The 15551-nt window shown below is 38.2% G+C and overlaps 1 protein-coding gene across 1 annotated transcript in view; it reads right to left on the bottom strand.

Moving 5' to 3' along the window:
• The window catches only part of fbn2a (fibrillin 2a), a 147186-nt gene that overhangs the window by 35479 nt on the left and 96156 nt on the right, over positions 1 to 15551 (bottom strand). Inside the window, exons 37-48 of the mRNA XM_079860862.1 lie at positions 15377 to 15499; positions 14585 to 14734; positions 9126 to 9194; positions 6484 to 6609; positions 6282 to 6407; positions 5388 to 5540; positions 3796 to 3864; positions 3576 to 3701; positions 1103 to 1228; positions 721 to 846; positions 450 to 566; positions 138 to 266 (exon numbers count right to left, since the gene is read on the bottom strand). Of these exons, the coding sequence (XP_079716988.1) occupies positions 138 to 266; positions 450 to 566; positions 721 to 846; positions 1103 to 1228; positions 3576 to 3701; positions 3796 to 3864; positions 5388 to 5540; positions 6282 to 6407; positions 6484 to 6609; positions 9126 to 9194; positions 14585 to 14734; positions 15377 to 15499 (1440 nt within the window). The remainder of the gene's footprint in view (positions 1 to 137; positions 267 to 449; positions 567 to 720; positions 847 to 1102; positions 1229 to 3575; positions 3702 to 3795; positions 3865 to 5387; positions 5541 to 6281; positions 6408 to 6483; positions 6610 to 9125; positions 9195 to 14584; positions 14735 to 15376; positions 15500 to 15551) is intronic.

Below are 15551 nucleotides of genomic sequence, written 5' to 3'. Positions count from 1 at the left end.
ATATATAAATTTAAAACTACAATTTTCTTCGTGTAATATGTAATCAGTAATAAACTACAGTTTGTAAAAAATCTACCTAGCACTGCACATAATACATGGCAGACCTCACAGTGAATAAGAAGTAAAACTGAATTCACCTATACAGGTCTTGCCGTCGAGGCTGAGTTCATAACCCTCTCCACAGAGGCACAGGAAGGACCCGACGCTATTAACACACCGGCCGTTCCTGCAGAGCTGAGAGTGAAAAACTGCACACTCGTCAATATCTACAGAACACAAGAGCTTTCATCAGCATCTTTCACTACTAGCTGATCAGATTCCAAAAACCTGCAATGAAAATAGCTTCAGATAGTTCCTACACAAACTGAAAAAAAAAAAAAATTACTTAAGGAATGGAGGGTAGGTACTGTATATATGGTCAAATGTGCTATACAGAGCAACATCATTACCTGTACAGTAGTTATTACTGGCGAGCTCAAATCCTGGATGACAGAGACAGTTGAAAGAGCCAACAGAGTTTTTACATGTGCCGTTCCCACACGGCTGACGTGAACACTCATTGACATCTGCGGGAGATAAAACACTGGCTGTGAACACCTTTACAGTAAACTGCTCTGGAGAAATACAGCAGCCCTGATTCAGAGATTTAATGACAGCCTCATCCAGGCGTCTTCTGAACACTGGTCCTCATGGAGTAGATATGATATGAAGAGGTCTTACCCACACACATCCTGCGGTTCAGCGTGGCTGTGAAGCCGGTGTGGCACACACACTCGTATCCTCCTGCAATGTCCACACAGTCACCATGACGACACACGCTGGGCGTCTCCACACACTCGTTACGGTCTTTATGGAGGAACAGAGATGACAGACTCAAATAACTGGGTTTCATTACAAACACCCACAATTCTTTTAAGATAACTTGCATGATTAACAGTGATTGGAGACATTTGGAAATGATGAGTGGGAGCTGTCACTCACAGACATGAGCCTGTTCTCAGTGACTTCCAGATAATATTTTCCAATTTGTGTTTTAATAAGGTGAACTAATTTCCTACAAACTCATGAAGGCAGTGGTAATGTGTGTTTGGCGTCCTCTCACCAGCGCAGGCCCCGTGGGGTGTGAGTCTGTACCCATCAGCACACTCACACTGATAGCCACCCGGACGGTTGATGCAGTCTGCATTCCTCTGACACACACGCTCTCCACTGCTGCACTCGTCAACGTCTGAACACAAACACACACACATCACAGAGGCTCGCTTCCACTAACCATGCACATGAACCGGGTTAAAAGCGTTAAATGTTTCATCTTTCAACAAAATTGCTGCATTTTTATTCAATTAATAATTGTGTGGGACAAACAAGAGCATCACTGGCACATATGTTTTGGAAATGTCTAACGTATTGGTTTGCAATTTTTTAAAACATTATCATTGTTGGGAAGACATTTTGGGAAGACCTTTGGACCCAGATCCAGTCCTGGCTCTCTTTGGAGTTCAGGATGTTAGCATAACGATATCAAAGAGTCAACATTCTGGGATTGTATTTGTTACACTTCTTGCACGGAGACTGATCCTTCTTAACTGGAAAGAGAGAAAAAAACACACCAACTCACTCGGTTTGGTTAAGAGATGTCATGCAAATCTGCAGTCGGAAAGAATTAGATTTGCAATGAAGGATAAAGTTCTACGATTTAGTCAATCAGAAACAAAGGTACTTACTTGTGATACCCTGTTTGTTTGTTTTTTTTGTTTTTGTTTTTTTAATTCTCCCTTTCCTTGGTTAATTTTTTGAGAGAAAATGGGGTGGGGAAGGTATTGTTAAATAATGTGATGTAAAATGAGAAGACATCTTCAAATTCTCTTCAAAAAGCAATAAAAAAGAATTAAAATAATTGTGTGACCTCTGTTGGTGACATTAAGTAATTAGAGGGTCATTTGCCTTTTACCTGTGAGAAATGTTCTCCAGTAAAATTAGGCTTTCTAGTAAAATAATACATGTTAATCTCACAATTAATGTTAATTTGAAAGTTTAGTGATGTTGTGTAACAATGTATTAAGTGATTGTGATTGCTTGACCTTTTTATTTCTATAATCTTGTTCTTGTTAGATATATGTGTATATGTATGAATGCCCACTGTGTCGCCAGAAGAAATATCTTTCATCTCGTGTTACAGAAATAAACACAACACATGAAAGGCAGTTCCTCGTGTCTCCCCGGTGATTTGAGTGCCGTCAGATAAGGAGTTTTGCACATACGCACAGATTTGTGCCTGAAATCTGCAGACGAACATTTTCACAAACAAATGATGATTCTTCAATAACTTTATGAAATGAAGGAACACAGAAATCATATACTCCGGGTGGCTTTATGAATGTGTTTAGACTGGTTTTGAGAATGGTGGTCAGTCTAGAATACTCAAATTCATTAACATTAGAACAAGGTTATGAACACATTCATGTGTGTACGCACGAGTTGAATTGTTCGATTTTCTTGTGAGAGAAATTATCATCTTCATTCATATAAATACAAATAATCCACACAATTATTAGTGAATGAGACCCACTATGAGTATTGTAATGTTTGTCAGCCAAAAATGTACTGTAATAAAAATAAAATAATTGGCAAATGTTTTTGCGAAAGAAAAAAAATCAGCAGCAATATGATGTTTTGATCGATTTGATGTTACTGAACTCTGAAACCAGAAAGAATAACTTTTTCGGTTTGAATGATCTGAATCACGTCAACTGGCTTACGTTAAAGATTGTTGCTATATTACCAAACATTTCACTGTACCAATCTTTTTATGGATCCTAAAATTCTGCATTACAGGACAAAGAGCTGCCCTGTGTCCAAACCCATGGGGTCCGTCAAATAAAGGCTGTTACATGCAGTCCGGTCAGAACAGCAGTCCCACTACGCCATGATCTTTGATTTCCTAATATTTCCTCATTTAGTAATAGGCTTATTATTCGTGAAAATAGTAAGCAGTAAACTGGCGAATTCCAATTGTCTCATTACTCTCTGCATTTTACAGATATTTGGGATGCGACAGATACAATATAATTCACGATATACGTGAAATTATGTATGGAAATGACTTGAGGGACGATTTTTTAAGTGATACAACAAAACTTATGCAACAATGCGTTTTTTTTAGGGATGACGTTGTTAATTTTATCGGTTGTTAAATTTATCGGTAAAAGGCCAATTGGATGGAAACTGGCTTGAGATAGCAAATTTCGCAATCTTTTTTAATGCATATTCACTTTGTCGATAACAAAACAAAACAAGTGGAAACTTGGCAGACAAAAAAAAAATAGATAAAAGAAATAAAAATAGATAATAGATAAAAAATAGTATTTTTTAACAAAACGGGTTGAAAACCGGTGAACTTAGACTTGAAGTTGCCACACTAAATAAGCCCAGTAGTTATACAGATTTAAGGGAGCCACTCACACAAAGCATTTTTGTGTTTAAAATGTGAGATGGAGGGTAGTAAAATAAAAAAAAAGAGCAACAGAAACTTGTTCTGTGTGAACGGCCCCTTACAGTGAGAGAAGTGATCAGACCTTCACAGATGAGCAGCAGGTCATTGTAAATGAAGCCTGTGGGACACTCGCAGTGGAAACTGCCCATGTGGTTCATACACACACCATGAGCACAGACGCCTGGGATTTCACGACATTCATCAATATCTGAAAAGAGCAGAACAAAAACATTACACATTATGTAAAAAGGTATCTCTGCCATTTCTACTGAAATTTCACTAACTGCAAAATTTGTCTTTACCTTTTGGTTTTCCTGTTTCAAAGTCAATCCTGAATCCGGTCACACTGCCACAAAGACTTCTATAGTCCCCTGAAAGAACAGAGGGTGTAATCTAGTAGAGTAGCCATTTACATGCCAATCCCCCCCCCCCCCCCCCATATTACTGATCGATTGCTTGATTGAAAAATCAAAATGCTGCTTGGTAAAAATGCAACGGCTGTTTTTTAACCGGTTTTATTTTTGTCAATTGTTGTCATGTTCTTTGCTGATAGTTCATTAATGCAGTGATGACAGGTGTACAAATTCAATATTTTGCTTTTTCAGTAAATCATGAAAAGATAAGTGTGAATGAGAAAAAGTACCATCGACATCTGAGCCTACGTCACCTTTCTAGGAAAAAATCAACATGGGTTAATGTGTACAGTAGCTGCGTGTTTGCCTGGTGTTCGTTTTCAAAAGTCAAGCTACTGAGGATGCCATGTGAACACTATTGTGTTTCATTTGAAGAAGCATTTCAACTTCTGCGACTTTAAAAGATAATGATCACATTGCCTATGACTTATTGTTGTGTCGAAAGACTTTTCTCAAGAATCAAATCATCTTTGAGATCATCCATGACAACTGTGCGTTTAAATAAACTTCCCCCGCTGTCTTTCAAACAGGAATTGTTGGATTCTCTGCTGACATCATCATCATTTTTAATAAATAGCCGCTGAGCTATACTGTATGCCATAGATTAGATGTATAACTTTATTAATGGCTGGAATTTTTTTAGTGGCCACTTTAGGTTCAACATGTGTTTGGGCTTAGCTATAGTTTGTAACACAACTGTCGAGAGAAGTGATTTGAATCTGACAAAAGGTCTGCATTATGCATTTAACTCTAATCCCCTGAATTAGGGAACATGACTAACGCTATGAGAGCCTGAATAGAACAGCAATTTATTAGCAAATGCCACTTTAATACAAATGTCTGGGCTCTAGTCTTGCACCTCGAAAGGCAGGACTTCCATCAATAGCGGCATTCAACAATTGGTCTGATTCTTTTCAAAGGTCTTGAGAGGTCATCATTCCTGCAAAAAGTTATCATAGCGTCCGCTGCTGACTGATGAGAAACTCTGTAGGGACATTCAGGAATGCCAAGAAATGAAAATGATTCATAAATAGTAATAATGCTTTTTGAAGATTAGGGTTTGTGTTGTGTGTCTCTAAAACAATATACTAGTCGTTTTTGGCTAGCATAGTTGGGGACGTTTAATATTCAACAGAATTATTGATCTGCCTGCATTGACACCATTATATGAGAACTGAACTGAGCTGGACGATGACATCACAGTTTTCTCCTGAGCGGCTATATATAGAAATAAACTAAATTAATAACTTTTTAACAAAAATGAACCATCACTGAACTTAAGCTGAACTGTGATGCTATTTTCTTCTAGATCTGCTGTACAGCCGAAACAGACTCTGTTGCATTATTTTCCTGTTATCTCTGTAAAGCTGCTTTGAAACAATCTGTATTGTAAAACGTGCTATATGAATAAAGGTGACTTGACTTGTAGTATGTGTGTCTTCATGTTGAGATTAGAGTCGCAGTAGAGCATGTGTGCTCACCTGTGCCAGGGCTCGGACAGGACTGGCATGGTTTGTTCCAGGCTTTTCCCACATTGTAGGAACAGCAGCACAATCTCTGTGTGGTGTTAAAGTGGAGCTGGTGTTCACAGGTACTGCCACTGTAGTCTCGGTAACACAGACTTCTCCTCATATCTAAAACAACACACAGTCCTACAAATGTAGTAGTAGTTTGCATTTAAAAAAAAAAAAATACAGTCAATTAAATAAAATATACTATATAAAGTACACTAACCTGCATGAGTAGAGCAAAAAGCATTTACAATGAAAATAACATTACACACAACATTAGTTACCTACTTTAGTTAACATTACCTAAAGATGAACAATACTTCAAGAGCATTTATTAATCTTAGTTAATGTTAACTTAATTTCAACATTTACTAATACATTATTAAAATCAAAGGTTGTATTTGTTAACATTAGTAAATGCACCGTGAACTAACATAAACAAACAATGAACAGCTGGATTAATATTAACTAACATTAACGAAGATGAATTAATACTGTAACAAACGTATTGCTCATTGTTAGTTCATGTTAACTAATGAACCTTATTGTAAAGTGTTACCATAAAATGTATTGATTACAATTACAACTATTAAGCCATGGGTGTCCAATCCTGTTCCTGGAGATCAACCTGGAGTTCAGCTCCAATCCTGATCAACACACACCTGTCCTGTCTGTGACCATCACGTGCTCCTGGAGATCTCCATCCGCTGCTTCAGGTGTGTGTTTGATCAGGGATGGAGCTGAACTCCGCAGGAAGGTTGATCTCCAGAAACAGGATTGGACACCTCTTTATTAAAATATTAATTAACAACTGTGCTGTCTGCATCAAACCAGCACCAGAGTGTGTGAAGCACACACACGCACCCATGCAGCGGTGTCCTCCGCTCACTTGCATGTAGTCCTGTGGGCAGACACACGTGTAGTTTCCCAGTGTGTTGTAGCAGGTGCCCGGACCACACACCCCTGAACTGAGCACACATTCATCAATATCTGAAAAACACACCTCACAGTCAAACTCACCTCTCTGAGCGTCTCTCAGTGAACAGAGAGTATGTTTGAGCCTCACCCTCACAGATGCGCTTGTCTGTGTTGAGCTGGTATCCGGTCGGGCAATCGCACTGGAAACTGCCGAACGCATTGATGCAGTTTCCACCCTGGCACAGGCCGGGCAGCTCCTGACACTCGTCAATATCTGACCCCAACAGAAACACAACTCAAACGCAATAGCCTTCTCAATAGCCCTTATATTTCAGGCTTAGATTTTTTCTTAAATTCATCGAAATATCAATTCATACACCATATGTATGTTACTTTTACCATAAAAGAAAACAAACAATCTAACAGCCTCACCTGGGTTGTTTCATTATTGGCATTTCACCGACAGTAGTTCTTGTGCGGTCTTGCAATAGAATGTGAGTCAGACATGTAGATCACCCACTGCCATCCACGGCAATATACCAGAACCAATGCTACCATCTCAAACTATGAGACTATGTTCTGAACACTACTATTATCTGAATAAAGTGTTCTAACATTCTTATTTTGTGACCTACAAAATATCAAAAATATTTATTATACAATTCAAAATATTTATCTGTGTGTGCAATCAAATAAATTAAGCAACAGTGCAACTTTTCCAAAGGTAATTTTTAGACCTTTACTACAGATAAACACCCTTCATGAAATGAAACATTTCTTATTCAATACATATTAATATGTCTAAAATGTATTTTAAAGATGTTATATATTAGATTAGGCTCGAATTATCACTAACTATTAACTATGACTTTTGCCTCAATAAACTCCTAATTACTGCTTATTAATAGTTAGTAAGGTAGTTGTTAAGTTTTGGTATTGGGTGGATTAAGGGATGTAGAATATGGTCATGCAGAATAAGGAATTAATATGTGCTTTATAAGTACTAATACACAGCCAATATCCTAGTAATATGCATAATAATAAGGAAGTAGTTAAAAGCGAGAACTGGACCCTAAACTAAAGTGTTACCGTATATATTTAATATATTCTGGCCCTGCGAAGCCCCTGCAATCATCGTCCAGTACATCTTCCTCTCCAATACAGCCCACGACACCCGGACAGGCTCCGGCAGACTGATCACTTACAAAGCACTAAATGGTTTAGCTCCGCAGTACTTGAGCGAGCTCTTAACGCATTATAGTCCTTCACGTCTATTGCGATCTCAAAATTCCGGCCAGTTGATAATACCTAGAATATCAAAATCGACTGCTGGTGGTAGATCCTTCTCCTATTTAGCACCAAAACTCTGGAACAGTCTTCCTACCATTGTCCGGGAAGCAGACACACTCTGTCAGTTCAAAGCTAGATTAAAGACACATCTCTTTGACCTAGCATACAAATAAACATTATACATTCCTATTATTCAAATCCGTTAAAATATTAGTCTGCATAAATTAGGAGAACTGGAACCGGGAACACTTCCTATAACACCTGATACACATCATAAGAATGGCATAAGAATCTACATTCATAATAGTCTCTCTATTTCATCCAATAGTTTTTAAATAAACAAATCTGTACCTAATATTCTTATTATATTAGTAACCATTTAAAAATACTATATTATGAATAGTCACCCAACTGTGTGTCATGTCTAACTTTAACCATATAGAGTTGACAGTAATCACAAAATAGTACTGCCACTATGACCTTATTGCTTATGTATTTTCTACAACTTCACAGGAAATAATGATCTGGGGCCGTATTCACAAAGCATTTTATCTTACCACTAGGAGTACTCCTAAATCGCACTAAAAGATTTTAGCTAGGAGTTTTCTCTTAAAAGTTATTCACAACGCCTTTCAGACCTACTCTTAGTAAAGAAAAATGACAACTCCTAAACTAAGAGTGAGTCTTCTTTGCTCTGGATGACGTCATTACTCATGCACGAGCTTGACTGAAGTGACCACCTTGATTGGCTGATGATTGTAACGCGGGAATGATTCCAAACACCTCCCCTACGATGATGAGTGACAGGTGACAGGTCTGAGAATGTGTGCGCTACACAAGTAGTGCGAAGGACGGAAGATGATGAATAACTGAATAAATAGCCTAAATGAATAAAGAGTAAGGCAAAACAAATAGCCTAGTAGCCTAATGAAACATATGGATTGATGCAATATCTTTGCAACATTATTGAATTAATCTGTCACTATATGCCTCTGCCTATGTTTGCAAAGAGAAGAACATTTTAATTTGATTCACAATGATACGTTACAATTGGTTTACATGCAATGAGTAGCCTAGTTTTGGTTGTTGTTGGTGGCGTTATTGCATCCCTAGTTATGCCTACAATGCAGAATTGTTCCTCGCGATTGGAAGCTCCTGTAGCCGCCGCATACGCATTTCAAAACATCGCAACGTGAAATGCCACAAAAAGCGGTTTGTGAATAGGTCTTAGTGAGTTAGGAGTCCTCTCGACTTCTTTTAAGCTGTCCCAGGCTTAGGTGCTACTTTTAGGGCTACAATGCTTCGTGAATTACTCTTAGTGAAAAAAATTAGGAGTCCTAAAGTTAGGAGTGACACGCCCATTATTTTTAGGAGTTGCTCCTAAATTCGCCAGTTAGGAGCTACTTTTAGCCTTAAAATTCTTTGTGAATACGGCCCCTGTTATAGATAGTACGTTCAGCGTGTATAGTGATGTATAGTATAGTATAATGGGTTAATTACCTTCCAGGATGATGGTGATGGGGTTAAGTTTGAACCCCTCTCCTCCAGGACACAGTGTGTTATACTCCGCTAGACACACAATGATATGATCATCAGCCATCTTCATCATTCATATTCATCAATATTTCTTTTTTAATATGCTAAGACAATATGAAAGAACTTATGAATGTTATTATCACAAAAAAAAGATAAAAATCTGTTTAAAAGTCTGCCTTTAAATTACTTTAAATTATTGCATTGTAATATTAAAGTATTGTAAAACAGAAGTATTGTCAGTGGGCTCCAGCATCCCTGCGGACCTGCAGACAATAAAGCCATTTGGAGAAGTATTGTCATGTTTGTCATGATTCTGCCCTCGTGTCCTTGATTTTCGCTAGTCTTGAGGCAGGATCATGACAGACCCTGTTTTGTGTGCAAGCACATGGCCTTTTGTTTGGGCCATGTGCTTGTGTTGTCTTGTTACTTAACCCCGCCCCCTTGTTATCCTCGTTTTGTCATTATTGCTTTACCTGTGTCACCTGTTATGTTATCATTAGTCTCCCTATTTAATCCCCTTGTGTTTGCAGTCCTGTGCTGGTTCATTATCATACCTTGTGAAACCTTGTGAGTATCCTGTCAAGAGTATTGTCTAGAGAAAGTTCTGATTCTGTATTTGCTGTTTATTGTCTAGTTATCTGTCAAATAATAGTCTAGTTTAGTCACTCCTTGTCCTGTCCTTGTTTTGCCCCCTCGTGGGTTTTGTTTTCCCTGTTTTTTGTCCATAAATCAAGCATCCTGTCTGCGCTTGGGTTCATCCTCAAATTCATGACAATGTTAAACATTTTATGATTGCAGTATTGATATATTGCAGTCCTGATGTATAAAGATTGAAATATTGAAGTGTTGTAGTATTAAAGTCCCCCTGTGGTGAAAATCAAGTTTTTAATGTTTATGTCTATGTGGTGTTTTTAATATGCTTTAAGACAAACCATGTGAAAATTCATAAGTTGACACCATTGCTGAGTATTTTCTCCTTAAACGTCACAAACTACCTTGTAACCAATCAGGTCAACGAGTGGATCTCTGAGCTGCTGTGAGTGATTGGAGGAGGGGCTCATTTGCATATTCATAGAACCGCGCATACTAAATGAGGCCAGGGTGTCGAGTTACATTCAAGCCATTATCAAGAAAGAAAATGTTTAAATCTGTAATTTTGGTGATCAAAGATGAGTTTTAAGGGATAAAATGATTGACTACAAGGGGACTTTAAAGTATTGGAGTATCCTTATTTTGAGGTAACAATGTACAGTATTGTTGTACTGGACAATTGCAGTATTAAACTATAGAAATATATCAGTATTTATTATTGAAGCATTGATGTAAGCATTGATAGTATTATAGTATTGAATTACTAAGGTAATGTAGTTAGCATTAAAGGAACACTCCACCGTTTTTTGAAATAGGGCTTATTCACATTCTTTCATACATTTAGATTGGTGGATAAATGCATTTTTGTCTCAGTGCATGCATTGTTTTAGTTTGACAGGGTCGGCGCTAGCTTAGCACAATGAATGGAATCCTTTGTTGCCAGCTAGCATGTCCTGAGTAAAAGTGATAAAAAAAAATTAAAAAACACGTAATTACTTCTTGTGGCCTGCATATTCACAACGAGTACAAATAGCGATGCAGATTAACACTACGTGATTTCCTAGGCAGATATTGACTTGGGACTATATTAGGGGGAAGCACTGCTACTTAGGCGATGACATCTCAGATCATTATCTAGTCTCGTGTAAATTACATTTAGCCAAGGCTGCAAAGCCGACTCCGTGTTTCAAATATGTTAGACCTATCACTTCTGCCACTAAAGATTGCTTTATTAATAATCTTCCTGATCAGTTTCATCATTTCAGCATCCCAGATAGCTTAGAAGAACTTGATATTGCAACAGAAACTTTTAACTCTCTCTTTTCCAGCACTTTAGACACAGTTGCTCCGTTGCGCTTAAAGAAGATTAAAGAAAATAGTCCAACGCCGTGGTACAATGAGCACACTTGGGCCCTTAAGAGAGCAGCCAGAAAAATGGAACGCAACTGGAAGAAAACAAAACTAGAGGTATTTCGCATTTCATGGAAAGAGAGCTCGATTGCGTACAGAGAGGCTTTAAAAGCTGCTAGATCTGCTTATTTTTCAACCCTATTAGAAGAAAAGAAACAAATGATAGGTTTTTATTTGAAACAGTGGCTAAACTAACGAAAAAGAAAGCTTCAAACACAGATGTTTCCAAGCAACACAGCAGTAATGACTTTATGAACTTCTTCACTTATAAGATTGATAATATCAGGGACAAAATTATAACTATGCAACCGTCTACTACAGTATCGCATCAGGCAGTGCATTGTAGTCTCCCTGAGGATAAATTTGATTCATTCGTTGCTATAGGAGAGGAAGAATTTACTAAACTCGTTAAATCATCTAAATCTACAACATGTATGTTAGACCCTATACCGACTAAGCTACTGAAAGAGATACTTCCAGAGGTCATAGATCCTCTTCTTAATATCATTAATTCATCTTTGTCTCTAGGATACGTACCAAAAAACTTTAAGCTGGCTATGATTAAACCGCTTGTTAAAAAAACGCAACTTGATCCTACAGAATTAGTCAATAACAGGCCGATCTCGAATCTACCTTTTCTGTCAAAGATACTAGAAAAGGCAGTATCTTCACAACTGTGTTCCTTTTTAGAAAGAAATGATATCTGCGAGGATTTTCAGTCAGGATTTAGACTGTACCATAGTACTGAGACTGCTCTCGTTAGAGTTACAAATGATTTGCTCTTATCATCCGATCGTGGTTGTATCTCTCTATTAGTGTTACTCGATCTTAGTGCTGCGTTTGACACCATTGACCACAACATTCTTTTAAATAGACTAGAAAACTATGTTGGCATTAGTGGAATTGCACTAGCATGGTTTAAATCATACTTATCTGACCGTTATCAGTTTGTAGCAGTAAATGAAGAGATGTCTCATCGATCACAAGTTCAGTATGGCGTACCACAAGGCTCAGTACTAGGACCGCTGCTGTTCACTCTGTACATGCTACCATTAGGAGATATCATTAGGAAACATGGCATTAGTTTTCACTGTTATGCCGATGATACTCAGCTGTATATTTCTTCAAAACCAAACGAAACCTACCAATTCACAAAATTAACAGAATGCATAGATGAAAAATTGGATGTTTATTGGACAAAAAACTTCCTCATGTAATAACCTAGAATACTGTCTAACACTCGATGGCTGCTCTGTTAAGTCTTCGTCGTCGGTTAGGAACCTGGGTGTGCTCTTTGATACCAATCTTGCATTTGAAAGTCATGTGTCTAGTATCTGTAAAACTGCATTTTTCCATCTTAAAAATATATCTAAATATGCTCTCAGTGACAAATGCGGAACAATTAGTTCATGCGTTCATGACCTCAAGGCTAGATTATTGTAATGCTCTACTGGGTGGTTGCCCTGCACGCTTAATAAACAAACTACAGCTGGTCCAAAACGCAGCAGCTCGAGTTCTTACTAGAACCAGGAAGTATGACCATATTAGCCCGGTTCTGTCAAAACTGCTTTGGCTCCCTATTAAACATCGCATCAATTTTAAAATATTGCTGATCACTTACAAAGCACTAAATGGTTTAGCTCCACAGTACTTGAGCGAGCTCTTAACGCATTATAGTCCTTCAAGTCTATTGCGATCTCAAAATTCCGGCCAGTTGATAATACCTAGAATATCAAAATCGACTGCTGGTGGTAGATCCTTCTCCTATTTAGCACCAAAACTTTGGAACAATCTTCCTAACATTGTCCGGGAAGCAGACACACTCTGTCAGTTCAAAGCTAGACTAAAGACACATCTCTTTGACCTAGCATTCACATAATACATTATAGACTTCTATAGTTCAATGTTAGGCTGCATAGATTAGGTCAGCTGGAACCGGGAACACTTCCCATAAATCCTGATGTACTCGTTACATCATAAGAAGAATGGCATCTACGCTAATTTTAGTGTCTTTTGTTTATCCCGAGGTTTTCCCGCAGCCTGCCGGATCCAGGCCGTATCCAGATCTGACGAAGGCCCTTCGCCTGGACCCGATGACAACGCAGTGCTGAAGTGCCAACTAGTCTCTCCCTATGGAGGATCCCTTTACCACTCTACAGATAAAGCGTCGTCGGGAAACTCAATTCACGTATCTACCCCGAATTGATAAAATAAAATTCTGTATCAAAAATTATAAGGAAACACCAGTACTTTGTTTAGGCTTGGTTTGTAGGGAATTCCAAACCTGCGCACATATATTCAAACGCACATAACTATAGAACCAATTCTTAATGCGCATGTGAAGCCATCAGCGTTTATCACAGGTTCGCGTTTAAAGTCTGTGTAGAGAGAATGGTGTCGTCTTAACGGCCCCTAATTTAATAACAAATGATCGTTGCGACGGAAGCGAATCAATCAAAACTAACTTTAGCTGGAAAATAACTTTATTAAAGAACCGCTATAAAGCCAAAACAATCTCTGTTACTTTAAATTATACGTTTATCTCTGTAAAGCTGCTTTGAAACAATCTAGTCAAGTCAAGTCAAGTCATCTTCATTTATATAGCGCTTTTAACAACGTAGATTGTTTCAAAGCAGCTTCACAGAGATAAGCGTATAATTTAAGGTAACAGAGATTGTTTTGGCTTTATAGCAGAGTTAAGTTATTTTCCATCTAAAGTTAGTTTTGATTGATTTGCTTCCGTCGCAACTCTACATTGTTAAAAGCGCTATATAAATGAAGATGACTTGACTTGACTTGACTAAGTAGCTGTGCTTCCCCCTAATAAAGTCAATATCTGCCTAGGAAATCACCTAGTGTTAATCTGCATCGCTATTTGTTCTCGTTGTGAATACGCAGGCCGCAAGAAGTAATTACGTGTTTTTTTGTTTTGTTTTTTTGATCACTTTTACTCAGGACATGCTAGCTGGCAACAAAGGATTCCATTCATTGTGCTAAGCTAAGCTAGCGCCGACCCTGTCAAACTAAAACAATGCATGCACTGAGACAAAAATGCATTTACCCACCTATCTAAATGTAGGAAAGAATGTGAATAAGCCCTATTTCAAAAAACGGTGGAGTGTTCCTTTAAGCTATTATAATAGTATGAAGGACTAAAATATCTCCTGAACGCCAGTGTGTAACTTTTCATTTCCTTATGGAGAGTTTTCTTAAAACTTCTAAATGAAAGTGGCAAGATATGTGTTTTTCAGAACATGTTCATCTTTTAACTGTTTTCACCCCTGCAGTGGTAATGATGTATTGCAATACTGAATTATTGCAGTATGAAAGTGCTGACATATTGTTCCATTGTATAATTGAATTATTGTCATCTTGAAGTACTGTAGTGTTGAACAATTGAGTAGTATTGTAGAGTTCCTTACATGTGTTGAGCGGAGGGCAAAGGTCACACGGGTTACCCCACGCCCGTCCCGGAGAACAGCAGCATGATGAACGGCTGACTCCAAACCCCAGCTCAACGCCACAGGCCCGCGAGGCTCGGTACTCCAGAAAACAGCTCCCTGCTCGCGTGTCTGCCGCATGGAGAGAGAACAACTGACTGTGTGTCAAACTTTATGAATGATGACAAAACACTTAAATAAAGGGAAGGATGCAGTGAATACATTACATCCAGGGTTTGAAATTAACACCCGCCAACCATAAAAATCAACTGTGGCGGGTAACACTGTCAAATCACTAGCCAATTTGGCGTTTTACTTATTATCTTCACTCACTTTGCTGGGGAAGTTCACTTAAGCCAAATCTGCGCAGATTTAATGCAAATACTCGTGAGTCATCATGATATATTAAATACAGTGCATTGTGCAGAATCTGCTCATATCTGGCTTACTTGAACATATACGTCATTACGCAACAAATAACGGCAAATGTTCATTTGCATTGAAGCAATAGCGAAGATTAAAAAACATTTGTTTAACAGAAAAGAGAGTTATTTTCCAACATTGTACATTTTTTTATGTTCTTTGTACTATATTGATCTGTCCACTTAAAACGCATTTTTGATGAAAAGGATGAGGGTGACAGAGGAAGGGAGGGGATGTTGGATGACAGGATTTAGTTTGAATAAGAAATGAATGTATGAAATCCAAATTTTATATGTTAATATAAGCTGTGACGTAGTGAGGGTTTGGGTTACATTGAATAATCAGTCTTACCAACACAGCCGATTCCAGTGGGGTTGAGCTCGAAGTCAATGGGACAGCTGCACTGGTACGAGCCGGCTGTGTTCTCACAACGACCATTAACACAGCTGATGGGATCAAGACACTCGTCCACATCTGACATCACAGCAACACAGAAGCGGTCAGTGTGTGTGAGGTGAAGAACAGC

Source organism: Squalius cephalus (genome assembly GCF_949319135.1).
Source record: "Squalius cephalus genome assembly, chromosome: 24".
Classification (NCBI taxonomy): domain Eukaryota; kingdom Metazoa; phylum Chordata; class Actinopteri; order Cypriniformes; family Leuciscidae; genus Squalius; species Squalius cephalus.
Note: the sequence above shows the minus strand (reverse complement) of the source record. Positions and strands in the feature narration are given on the sequence as shown.